The sequence below is a fragment of the Ranitomeya imitator genome, chromosome 2 (genome assembly GCF_032444005.1).
Source record: "Ranitomeya imitator isolate aRanImi1 chromosome 2, aRanImi1.pri, whole genome shotgun sequence".
NCBI classification, from domain to species: domain Eukaryota; kingdom Metazoa; phylum Chordata; class Amphibia; order Anura; family Dendrobatidae; genus Ranitomeya; species Ranitomeya imitator.
The window spans coordinates 558,023,827-558,037,712 of record NC_091283.1 but is presented as its reverse complement, the minus strand read 5'-3'; the positions used below and the strand labels follow the sequence as shown (position 1 = coordinate 558,037,712).

General features: G+C 43.5%; 1 protein-coding gene across 1 annotated transcript; it reads right to left on the bottom strand.

The window, feature by feature from the left end:
• Positions 1-1,988: 1,988 nt before the first annotated feature.
• Positions 1,989-8,943, bottom strand: LOC138666728 (avidin-related protein 4/5-like). The gene is made up of 4 exons (XM_069754913.1): positions 8,803-8,943; positions 7,602-7,851; positions 6,546-6,660; positions 1,989-2,034 (listed from the first exon to the last, which is right to left on the bottom strand). Exons 1-4 carry the CDS (start codon positions 8,941-8,943, stop codon positions 1,989-1,991), a joined length of 552 nt encoding a protein of 183 aa, XP_069611014.1.
• Between the last annotated feature and the right edge of the window lie 4,943 nt (positions 8,944-13,886).

The following is a 13,886-nucleotide window of genomic DNA, read 5'->3' as shown; positions in this document are numbered from 1 at the left end:
ATATTGAACCATGCAGTGTCAAACAAGCATTTGCAGTTCATGAACAGCACATGCCAGCCATAGATTGTCACCTTGCATTCTGTGATAGGTGTCTGGACTGCATTATTCTAGTCTCAGCCATAAAAGTTAATGATCTGAATAACCCATTTGTCATTAATACATGAAAGGCATCTTATACAGTAGAGAAATTTCTCATGGGCCAATTTTTTATTCTCAATTCAGAGGTAAAATTTCTCTGCATTAAAAGCAGATTTTCCCATACTGAGATGGGTGGTAGAGACGATCAGACTGATCTGCAAAAGATTGCATATCAAATTTCGTAACATCACTGTATTGCACTATCCAGCACCCATTGCAGTATCAGAGAGAACAGGAGACAGATGTTGTGCTGTCAGGATTAGGCAAGTATGATTTTTTTGCCCCTAATTTTACTTAATAGTTTGCAACTGAATGGCTGCCACCACATTCTACAGAGTTCTGTGGGGGAACATCACATCTGGGCTGTGATGACATACTATGTAGGGATCATCATACTGTATAGGGGCTGTGGTGGATATCACCATGATGAGTGCTGTGGCAGCATGTGTTGGTGATAAAAAATAAAGTTTAAATGTATAAATGGCTATTGTGGATATCTCACTATATGGTTGCTGTGCTGACCATGTTGTGTAGGGGGAACTGAGGGATACACAACTTGGCAAGACAGCAGAGTGGGCATAGTGTGAATAGGGGGCACATAATAGATCTTGAGGCAGGGACCATGTGAAAGATAAAGAGGTTAGCATGGTGTGGGGCACAGAGTAGTGATGGAGTGTTGGGGGGGGGGGGGGGGGGGGGGGAGGAGACTGCAGCAGGGCCAGCCATGGCCTAGGCTGTGGCTCATAAGCCTAGATGGGTTGTAGTTCTAGCTGATAGTGGCAGATGGTGGGATGGTAATAGATCATTAAGGCAGGCATGTGTGAAGGCCATATTCCACAAGAAATTTAGATCATAGTATTGACAGGTATTTTTATGCAAAGCACCATTGGGGGGGGGGGGTGCTGTAGAAAAATGAAGGGTTCTACAGAGACAAGTTATGGTTGGGAGGAGTCTTGGCAGCTGGACAAGAATGACAGAATGAACAACTGGAATCAGAAGATGTAATTTATAAAATGGTGTCCGGATGTAAAAAAGTTTGTGATACTGACCAAGTCTCATTAGTCCTGTGTGAACCCTAAAGAAACCAGTCTGATGGCTGGTAGCACCAACAACTCCCATCATTGCCAAGGCTATACTGGGAGGTGCAGTCTCATGCACTATACAATTGTATATGAGGCGATTTGACATTACAATTGATAGCTGTATTGAGCTTGCTGCTGGTCATGCATTCTTGTACTGATTGAGGGTTTAGTGTTGACTACATTACCAGAGCAATCAGTAGTACAAGAACAGCACCAGAGCCACCATCACAACATGGAACATCACTAAAACTTTACACCTTAGTCTAACCCAATCCTTTGCTTGGAGGAGCTGAGGGTTTCAGGGTAGGGGCACCAAAGCACCTGCCCCATTCAGAAGTTGGAGCACTGCAATGATAAGATGACTATATGAGCACATCAGCTATGTCTTTGCTAGTGTTCTTCTAATAACCAGATTGCTGCAGTAGTCTTTTGACTTCTGAATGGAGCTGGCATAACTTCTGAAGCCAGCTGTGACCCTTGAGTGGCCTGCACAGAGTCATGGAAAGTATGGCATTTTAAAATCACAAATAGACCTGAACTTTGTGTGCACAATTATGTAGCTTTTCATATTAGATTGGAAGCTATAGTATTGTCACAAGATCATTGTGATCAGAACTCATGATTGTTCTCCCATTACTGGCCTTGTAGCATTAGAAAAGGTTGCCATGAAATTGTTAGCTTATGAACTGAAACCATTCTAACAAACGTTGACATTGTAGGATAAAATAGACAAGAACCATGGGCCAAGCAATGTTTATTTTTATTTTTTTAAACTAAAAGACATTTCTGTGGATGAAACACATCTTCACCAATCCTGCAAAAGAAAGAAAAGATAGAAATTACTTTAAGGAGTCTCAAATTAGTGGCCAAGTTAAACATTAGTGGGGGGGAGGGAAGAGCATGGCCAATTTGGAAGAAACCTGGGCAACCCTTTTAATGCAATATGGTTTAGATTCAAACGGACAGACAACATTTAGGCTATGTGCACACGTTGCGGATTAGGCTTAGGAATTTCTGCCTCTCCTGGGAGAAAACGCACCTGCTGATTGGTCGCGTTTGAGGTTCCGCAGTGTTTTTTGCTGCGGTTTTCTTGTGGATTTGCTGCGTTTTTTACCCCTGCAGTTTTCTATAATGGAATGGGTACAAAAACACTGCAGATTCACAAAAAATTAGTGACATGCTTCTTTTAAACCGCAGCGTATTTTCCACAAAGTGTGCACAGCATTTTTTTCTCATTGATTTACATTGTACTGTAACTCAACTCAATTGCGGATCTGCAGCATTTCTGCACTGCAATAAACGCTGTGGATCCGCAGAGAATTTGCAACGTGTGTACATACCCTAAGGGAGAAGAAGAGTGTCATAGGACAATGCCATCATAGTAGATGTCATAGTAAAATAAAGCAGATAATTGAGGAAAGGGGACAAAATACCATGATCAAGATATAGCCAAACATATTTCGTCAGCTGAGGAACAAGGCAATTAATTTTTATATACCAGATCCTTGTTCAAAAGGAGCTGTAACCCTCCCTTAGTGACTGAGCTCATTTTGACAGGCCAAAGGTTTTTTTTTTTTTAATATCTGACTAGTGTCACTATGTGGTAATAACTCTGGAACAATTCAATGGATCCCAGTGATGCTGCTGAGACAATTTTTCAGGACAATGTACGTCATTGGTAGACTTTGGTCACTACAATTTGTGTATATTTACAAAAATTTGACAACCTAAACATTTTGTACTTTTCAAAATATTAAATTTTTATGCCCTTAAGTCAGATGGTTCTATCACAAAATTAAACATTTCCCACATGTCTACTTTAGATCAGCAGAATTTAAGTATAAATTGTTAGGAAGTTAGAAGGGTACAAAGTTGACCAGCAATCTAATTTTTCCAACAGAATTTACAAAACTTTTTTGGGACCACATCACCTTTGAAGTGACCGAGGGGGTCTATACGACAGAAAATACCCAAAAGTGACATTCTAAAAACTGCACCCCTCTAAACCACATTCAAGAAGAAGTTTATTAACCCTTCAGGTGCTTCACAGGAATTAATGGAAAGTGGAAAAAAGTTTTTTTGAATGCAAAAATGGCTGGAATTGAGAGTGGATGCCATGTTGTGTTTGGAGAGCCCCTGATGTGCCTAAACAGTGGCAACTCCCACAAGTAACTTAAGTTTGGAACCACCCCTCAAGGATTTTATTCTGGACTATAGTGAGGATTTGTAACCCAGAGGTACTGCACAGAATTTATTAACATTAGGTTGTCCTATTCAATATGCTTTCATTATTGTCGAGTGCAAGTGATCGCTACTCCAGTTTGCAGCAGGGTACTCCAGTATGAGCCAAGTATCACTGGTGCTCGAGTGCTGCTGATGCAAACTCGAGAAATGACGACAACACCAGTCATTTCACCATCATTCCTCCTCACCCCCACCTTTGAAAAAAAAAAAAAAAAAAAAAAACCTAACAGCAAAGAATGAAAACAAAAACAGTAATCGGACTAGGGAGAGATGACAATTACTGGCTTTTGATCACTGATGGGGTCAACATGAAGTAGTAGGAGAAAAAAAAAAATCTCCGCTGCTGACTGGCAGATATCAGGTGTACGTCTACTGTGTTCTCCAGCTGAAACTTTAGAGATATTCTCATGCTGGGGCACTATAAGCTTCTCCCACCAGTTGCAGTTTTAAAGTGGTAATGAGGGAATAAGGCCCCTTAGCTGCAGTTTTAATGCACATCGGTGGTCATTAAGGGGTTTGTCTTTAATATATTGAAATAAATTGTACTGTACTTCCAATTGCTCATTTTTCCTTTCTATGTATAATAAAAAGATATATCTTTATTTAAGTAGAAGTACTGAGCAGTGACAATAGAGAGGCACACAATGGATGTGCACGTATCAAGATATACATAAGAAATTAATAAAAGTTTTTGTATAAAAACCCCCAACTTCACCCATACCATATCCCCGATTGTGCAGTCGCTGCCCTGTTGTCTGGGTTGCAGTGTCTTCATGCCCTTGGCAACGCTAGGGACACATCCCATGCGTCCAATCATGTGATGCGGTGGCTTTGACTTCTGGGTCTCCTGGGCGTCGCAAGCGCCATTCACATCAGGAGTCACTGGCATCGGCGCCAATTTAAAATGTGTGTATAAAAACCCACTGATCGTGCCCAAAATACACCCCTTGACGAAATAATTCAGTTCTGAAATGCGCATTGGGTGCGTGGTATCACAACCCAGTGGCATTTAAAGGTATATTACTCCATTTTTCTTTTAGGATTATTTTTGAGCACTATGCACATGGCACTTTAAAATGCACATTATATAGCGCCTTGCTGACCCTTCTACATATGCACTTTTTGTCCATAGTGTTGACAGTTGAACATCGTTTATTCTATCCTTTTATACCTTGTTCACCGAGATGGTAATACATTTATTTTCTTGTTTGTATACACTTTGTATATATTTATTTTGTTTAGCCCACGAGTGTGACCCATATTTTTATTTGCCTGTGCATTGCAGTTATACACATGAACTTTGTATAATATTTCTTCACTATTTTTTATTATTTTCTTTGATGCAAATATATATCATATCTTTATAATTATACCTTATCCACCATATGCAAAAGCTCTAATAATTGTCATTTTTTAATGTATATCTTGATATGTGCACATCCATTGTGTGCCTTTCTATTGTCACTGCTCAATACTTCTATTTAAATAAAGATTCCGTATATACTTGAGTACAAGCCAAGATTTTCAGCCCATTTTTGGGGCTGAAAGTCCCTCGCTTGGCTTATACTCAAGTCATACCCAGGGGTCGGCAGGGGAGGGGGAGCGGGGGCTGTCTAATTATACTCACCTGCTCCTGTCCCTGCAGGTCCCTGGCACCTTTTTCCTGCACTGAGCAGTCACATGGTAACACTCATTACAGTAATGAGTAATGATAGGGGTGGAGCCGCATATTCATTACTGCAGCGCCAAAACATGCAAACTTGAAAACACGAAATTTGAACTGCATTACTGCACTAGAAATATGAAAAATGAGAGCTTTTAGCGCATAAAAATGGCCATATTTATGTGTACCTCGTAGCCACTTTACGGCATCTCTCTTATACGAGGTCCTACGCTTGACCTACCTCGCTGAGAATAAACGTCTCCATCTGAATGGGTACATGTGAAACCTCTTCTTGGACTCAAATTCTCTCTTTCTGTGGAGGGGTATTGGACCTACTATAATTAAAACACGTGTGGCTAGGAGGCGGGGAGTGCACGTTTGGATGTGCAGGTCAGGTTTTTGAAATGTATTCTCTAGCCTTCTGATCGTGCACTCCCCGCCTCCTAGCCACAGGTGTTTTAATTATAGTAGGTCCAATACCCCTCCACAGAAAGAATTTGAGTCCAAGAAGAGGTTTCACATGTACCCATTCAGATGGAGACGTTTATTCTCAGCGAGGTAGGTCAAGCGTAGGACCTCGTATAAGAGAGATGCCGTAAAGTGGCTACGAGGTACACATAAATATGGCCATTTTTATGCGCTAAAAGCTCTCATTTTTCATATTTCTAGCGCAGTAATGCAGTTCAAATTTCGTGTTTTCAAGTTTGCATGTTTTGGCGCTGCAGTGTGCTGCCCTTTTTACTTAACTATATACGAGTTGGCGACTCTGGGTTCAGCACCTGTTCACACTCAGTCTATGTTTGGATGTGCAGGTCAGGTTTTTGAAATGAGAAGCATATTCATTACTGTAATGAGCGGTAACAGCGACAGCTCAGTACAGGAAGCAGCAGCACTGGGAAAACGGACTGCACAGCTCCAGGAGCACCTGAGTATAGTGGGGAGGGGGAGCGCAGCGCTGCGCGATATTCACCTCTCCTCGTTCCGGGCGCTGCTCCGTCTTCAGCGTCTTCTGCAGTGACGCTCAGGTCAGAGGGCGCGGTGACGTGGTTAGTACACCTATGCAGGAGCACGATGCCAAGGAGTGATGAAGCAAGTGATGCCAACCTTCTACAAGAGGATGGGAGGCGCCGGACCTGCAACACCCATCGGACCGGATCACTCCCCGGGTGAGTATAATAAAATTTCTCTTCACTTGCAGGTCAGACCGGGGGCGTTTCTACAGCATTATAGAATGCTGTAGATAAGCCCTGAAAGATGTGGCTGCATCTTGTAATGGCCAAAACAGGTGACCGGATCCCTTTAAATCACCTCACTTGACCCATCACAACTGGACAAAATAGTGCAGTTTGAGGCAAGAGAGAAAGTTATTCTCCCCCTAGATTTTTCTGAGATTTACTGCATTGAACAATGCCATTTACCTGGTTGCCTTCCAATTATCTTCTACTGTGGCCTTTGATCGCAACAACCACATAGTTTTCAAAACAGGGCAATCTGACATTTGGAAACACTGGCCAACCCAAGCAGTGACTGAGCCTGCAGCAAGAAAAAAAAAAAACCTCAAGTTAGAAGCAAAATCCATATATTCCAAAAAAATAAGAGCATGCAGTTTTATTCAAGTTAAACATTAAAGCAAAGCCATCCCGTCCAAACAGAAATTAGGTGTGTACAGGTTCAAACAATGAGTAGCCATCTATATATAACAAATAAAGTAGCATTTTGTAATGCTATAGCATGCAAACATGAAGTTTGATTTGTGGTACTGCCCTAGAAAAGTTCAGAACATTCCTCAGCAGCCACAATATGGAGATTTTCGCTACTAGGAACTATTCTGTGGCTATTCCTCATGAGCTGAGCCCAGATTTATATGGGAAGGTGGAAATTCGTGTTTTTTTTACTGCAGTAACGCAATTCAAATTTAATATTTGCATGCTATAGTGTTAGAGTGCTACATTATTTTGTTGCCTGTATGGAGATGGCTACCCTTAGTAAGCACCTATTCACACATGATTTATGTTTGGAAGTAATGGTCAGTCTTTTGTATGCATAGGCACTGACTGAGCACTCCACCCCTCCGTTTCAGTTTTAATTACAGCAGGAATATCTTCCCATATAAATATAGGTCATCAGCCCATGATACGTCCCAGCAACGAGAATTGCCTTATTATGGCTGCCGGGAACACATGAGTTGGCAAGTTTATGCTCCAAATATTCTTAATTTTATATTTCCTAGTGCTGCAATGCAATTAAAATTTCATGTTTCCCTGCTATAGCACTACTTTATTTTGTTGGTTATGCCTCATTGACAAGCATGAATTATTGGTCATGACTAGTCCCAACACAGACTAGGTGAGTAACATTGAAAACAATATCAAGTAACAAGTCTGCATTCCCCAAGGTTAGTCAGCACCTTCAGCAGACAACCTCTTGTAAGTGAAGAACTAAACATTTGCAGACAATTTAGACATACATCTCACCTTCTCTCCATTTTATGGTCATTGTGAAGGTTGGTTGATCTCCTTGTCCTATGAGCCCAATCAGCTTACCGGTCATTAGATCACCTGCTGCACCTGGATAGAGCTCTACTGAAGAGTGTAGTGAGCCTTTAAGCTGGGATCCTTCTGCTGAGAGTTTAAGAACTGATCCCATGGTATTCACCCAGACTCCAGTCACATTACAGTGGGCTCCCTGCTGGCATAGGAGGTTATGGAAGTCACATTGTGTCTTCTATAGTCATAATTTAGAGAACACAATAAAAAGCATGTTAACAGCCCAGCAACATAGTATTCAACAGTCCCCCCTAAGATTCTGAGCATTTATCCTTTGAGTGCACAAAAATAAAGTTTGTGACGCCAGGGTCCACTTAACCTCTGTGGTGCACTCCCAAGTAGTCCAGGAAATTGAGGCCACTCTCCTACCTGCTCCCTCCGCTTCTCCAGGAAGACTCATTAAGGCCAGTCACATTTAGCATTTTCCATCAGTGTTTGTAAGCCAAAATCAGGAGTGGAACAGGAAAAAGTAAAATAGAAACATGTCACCACTTCTGTATTTTTTTTTTTTATCATCCACTCCTGATTTTGGCTTACAAATACTGAGGTAAAATACTGACCAATTACTGAACATGTGATCGTGGCCTAAAGTCTCCTTCACTTCACCGAAAGCCCCAGAACCAGATCATGTGGTTTAACCATGTCCCCCTTATGTCCAAATATGGAAAACAGAACTGCTTCAATAACCCTTATAGAGGGTAGAAGACGGGTCTGCTTAGGGTACTTTCACACTAGCGTTTTTTTAAATCCGTCACAATGCGTTGTTTTGCAGAAAAAACGTATCCTACAAAAGTGCTTGCAGGATGAGTTTTTCCCCATAGACTTCTATTGACGACACATTTGCGACGGATTGGCACACTTCGCATCCGTCTTGCGACGGATGCGTCGTGTTTTGGCGGACCGTCGGGAGAAAAAAACCCTACATGTAACCTTTTTTTTCTCCCGACGGACCGCTTTTTCCGACCGCGCATGCGCGGCCGGAACTCCGTTCCCACCTCCCCGCACCTTACAATGGGGCAGCGGATGCGCCGGAAAAATTCATCTGCTGCACCCATTGTGCAATGCAGCAAACGCTAGCGTCGGAATCTCTCCCCGACGCATTGCGACGCTAGTGTGAAAGAAGCCTTACGGTTATATCAACATAGTACATTTCAAGCTCCTGCTCACATTCAGCTTGGACAATACCGACACTTGACCCCCTTGTCAGCCTCAAGGATTTCCTATCCGTCACCACAGCACTCCTATGATGCATTACATTTCCCTCACGCATTTTCCCCCTGTATGGAAACGATTAAGGCACATAATGCATACAAACCCACCGGTACCATGTCAAACAGCACATTTCATAAGTTTGCAGTCACACAGACTTAATTTGGAGTGGACAACCCCTTTACATTGTGATGACAGATTCTTTAACCTCCATTGGCAGATCATAAATGCATCACTCTACATGTAGGAACCACTTAAGGTAGCTACCAGCTCGGCTACATCTGAAAGGCACATGCACTACAACTTTAGGGCATTACAGATAAACCTCAGCTTGTCTCCATATGAAGTTAGATATTCTGTATACGGATATACATTGGGGCCTAGTAGTAATCTATGGGTGCCATACTACAAAACTGGAGAGAGCCTGGTCTTATGCACAAGGAAATATGGCTATTGTACATTACTATTATGCAGTTGTAAAGAGTTAGCAACAACCATTGCCCTGCTAGAGAAAAAAAAAAATAAATAAAATTCTGTTACTATTGGAGTAAAGTTTTTCAGCAGAATTAACACATTGGTTTTACCCCCATTGTACAATAGTCACAAAAGCCTTCATAATAAGCGGTGATTGACATGTAGGAGAGAAGACAAATACAGTTAATAAGATACAAAAAAAAAAAAAAACACCCTGCAGTATGACATGCATTTCTGCCCCAAGGCAGTGCTGTGTGCAGAGGTATGCAAGTCAGCAATTCCTTCACTTCAGCAAATAAAACTTTCAATTATGAGGCATTAGAAACTTACCACGTCATTGTTGTGTCCAGTGACCAAAAAAATAGCCAACACTAATCCCTGCACACCTACACCCATCATTTTACTTTTCAGTTTAGCACACAGCCTGTACTAGAGTCACGGTGATGCCATATAAAGAGTGAAGCTGATTGCTTAACAAACCTCTTCAAGATCTGCAGCTGTGTTTTATCACTGAATGGAAAGTCTCTTGATAGGAAATTAGTAATATTATGGCTACACGGTGATTCTGGCAGAGGCAAATGGTGCATGACCAAAGTTCGCTCCTTGCAGCTGTACATCCCTGCACTATAGAAGTGAATAGAGTTTTAAAATGACAAAAAAATAAAGGCCACGTGCACACGGTCAGTATTTGGTGAGTATTTTACCTCAGTATCTGTAAGCGAAAACCAGGAGTGGGTGATAAATACAGAAGTGGTGCATGTGTTTCTATTATACTTTTCCTCTGATTGTTCCACTCCTGGTTTTGGCTTACAAATACTGATGTAAAATACTGACCAAATACTGAACGTGTGAATGTGGCCTAAGGCTACAGTTCCGTGATGGGCTTTTGGTGAGTTTTTGTTGTTGCAGATTTTCTGCACCATTTCATCATCTATCCTGTAAATTAGGTTATTTTCATTTTTTAATTGCGTTTTTGTGCGCGTTTTTTTTTACAAGCGTCTTTATCGTGTTTTTGATGCTGTTTTTTGTCTGCTGTTGGTAAGTCATGTCTTAAATAAAGTTGCTTTGTCTTTGATACTTCCTGGTATTTGTCTTTGACAGATTTTATTGATATAGTCATGTGCGGATTACAAACGTGCTAAAAACACGTGCATCTTTTACGCGTGGATTTCCCACTTCTAAAGCGTACCAGCAGGGGGCACAGCACCGCAAGTCTACGATGCTACGTTCCCCTGCTTTCCATTCATTTACAGCGAGGCACATGACTGAACGCCGGAAAGGTATGGGATATTGTTGCTTTTTCATTTTTTTTCTTTTACAGAACGAGGGTCGTCATTTGGATTAAGAGTATAATAAACTATTACAACACCATGTGTCTTTATTTCAATAAAATAATTTTTTCCCAATGTGTGTGGTTTTTTTAAACCCTTTTAGAACATAGGATTAATAATGGATAGGTGTGTTAGGTGTCAAGTTCCCACCTCTGCACAGGGGGAATCTCAAACCATCTCTGCTGCGGTTTCCCATTCTTCTCCTGCCACAGTGGAGTCTGCTCAGCGAGAAGTTGTTCCCAGCGTCTTGCTCAGTCTCACTCTGTGCATAGGATTACTGCTGCCTTTCCTGCTTCTGCCATTGAAGTCAGTGCTGGGCAGCAGCGAGTAGACGCTTTTGGGACTAAGTCCTGCTTTTTCCCTTCTGAGCATGCCCAGGGTGAGATCTCCCATTGGAGATCGAGGGTCACATGCTCAGATGCTGCAGCTGTTACCATTGGTCCTCCAGGAAGGTCTTGAAGGTGCTAAACTTCTGTGGCAGCTTCCCATTGGCCCTTTATTGGAAGTTCCTGAACGTGCTGCAGCTATATAAGCCTCGCATGACCGCACGGCCATGCGCTAGTGTACATTTGTGTGTTGTGAGTGAAAGTCATTCTTTAAAATCCCCTCCCTATTGGATGACTGTTCGCGGAAGGTGGATGATTGCTATCAAGCGCCCGACTTAGCCACCAGCACGTTACACACCACACAGCGTCTATTTGCTGTGACCGCCAGTGCGGCGCCGTGCGCTTTCACAGCGCTTTCCTGACCCAAGCCTGGGTGGTTAGTGGCGTCCGTCAGTGCGGCACCGCATGCACTCTCGTGCATCTTTAATTATTATTTTGGTTACACTGACACCCCCATTAGCGGTGTCGAGCGCAAATAGTGTAGACGGACTCGGATCCCAAGTCTTGGGACTGAGCTCGGTGACTCCTTGCTTGCGCTCTTGTGTGCGGTACCGCGGCCCTGTGACTTAACAGGGTTTGCTTCCTTCACACAGGGTGAAGTTAACCCGTGTGTGTATTCACATTGTACCGCCATATAGTCCATCATTACTTGGCAGCAGGTTCCATCTCTGCACGGTGGATTGCTGCGAACGCACCTTAATCTATCTTATAATTTGGTGCATTCCGCTAGCCCTAACATTACACTAGCGACAGGGTCTGGCTAGTAATGACGTACATACAGCAATCCTTGCGGTATATCCAGCAGCTGGAGGGTAGGTTGGCGGCTCTCGAGAGCTCAACCTCAGCTGTGGATGTTACCGCAGTTGCTGTACAGGCTGCGAGCATGGCAGCAGCAACCTTGTCAACTGCCACCCCTGTTCCGACATTATCTCGCCTCCCGCTGCCAGAAAAATTTTCTGGAGATAGCAAATCTTGTAGGGGATTTGTGAGTCAGTGCTCTATTCACCTCGAGCTCCTGGCTGCACGTTTTCCCACAGAGTGGGCTAAAGTGGGATTTATAGTGTCTCTCTTGTCGGACAGGGCGCTGGAATGGGCTACGCCGCTGTGGGAGTGTGGTGATCATGTGGTGCAGAGTGCTCCGCTGTTTCTGAGCCCTCTGAAACAGGTCTTTTTAGGAAATCAAGTCACCCATGATACTGCGCTCCAACTGCTGGCATTAACTCAGGGTGAGTCCTTGGTCAGCCATTTTGCCGTCCACTTCCGCACTTTAGCATCTGATCTGGAGTGGTCGGATAAAGCCCTTATCCCCATATTTTGGAAGGGGCTGGCTGATCACGTGAAGGACGCTCTGGCCACTAGGGAGATTCCTGCCACACTGGAGGAGTTAATAACTGTCTCTACTCGTATTGACCTCCGTTTTAACGAGCGAAGGTTAGAATGAGCCCAGTGTAGGCAGAGGTTTCGGCTGGCTCCTACTTTCGCCAAACCTCTGGAATCTCCGGTCCTGGTTCCTGAGTCACATGAGGCCATGGAAGTGTCACGAGCGGGATCTAAGTCCCGGACCGCTTGTGCACTCAAGGTCTGTCATGTTTGCCAGCAGTCAGGACATCTTGCCACCAGATGTCCCCAGCGATCAAGGAAACGTCAGTGTCTAGTGGTATTAGGTGGAAGTACACTAGACACGGCGACATTTGCCTCCAAATTGTCTTTTAAGGGGACAATTATTATAGGCTCATCCTCCCACTCGGTAGAGCTCTGCGTGGATTCTGGGGCAGAGGGCAATTTTATGTCTTCTGCCTTCGCACAACGTCACACAATACACCTGGTTATGCTAGCTCAACCAGTACTGGTACGAGTGGTGAATGGGTCGACAATGCCCTCACAGATAACACACCAGACCATCCCTTTTACTCTGTCCATGTCGCCATCCCATCAGGAGATTATATCTCTGCTCATCATTCCTGAGGGAATTGATGAGGTCCTGTTGGGAATACCTTGGCTACGGTACCACTCTCCTCATATCGAGTGGTCCTCAGGCAGAATTCTGGGATGGGGTGAATCTTGTGGGAGTAGGTGTCAGAGGGAGTGCGTTCAGGTTGCTACTACAGAGGTACCCGCAGATCTATCCTCTCTCCCCAAGCAATATTGGTCTTATGCAGATGTTTTCTCCAAAAAGGCGGCGGAGTCCTTTCCGCCCCATCGCCCCTATGACTGTCCTATTGTTCTCTTGCCTGGTGATGAGCCTACCCGGGGTCGAGTCTATCCGTTATCTCTCCCGGAGACGGAGGCAATGTCACAGTACATCCAGGAAAATCTGGCAAGAGGATTCATTAGGAAGTCAGTGTCACCTGCTGGGGCAGGGTTCTTCTTCGTGCACAAGAAGAATGGGGAATTGCGTTCATGCATAGACTACAGGGGTCTTAACGCCATCACCGTTAAGAATAAGTTTCCTTTGCCCTTGATATCTGAGCTCTTCGATAGGCTTCGGGGAGCAAGGGTATTTACTAAATTCGATCTGTGGGGTGTTTACAACCTGATTCGCATCCATGAAGGGGACAAATGAAAGACGGCTTTTAACACCAGGGATGGGCACTATGAATATCTGGTGATGCCCTTCAAGCTCTGTAATGCCCCAGCCGTCTTCCAAGACTTTGTGAACGACATCTTCCGGGATATACTTTCCACCTCGGTCGTAGTCTATCTGGATGATATTCTCATCTACTCTCCAGATATTGACTCCCACTGGAGAGATGTTTGCAAAGTCTTCGACCTCCTACGGGCAAACTCCCTCTATGCCAAGTTGGAGAAGTGTA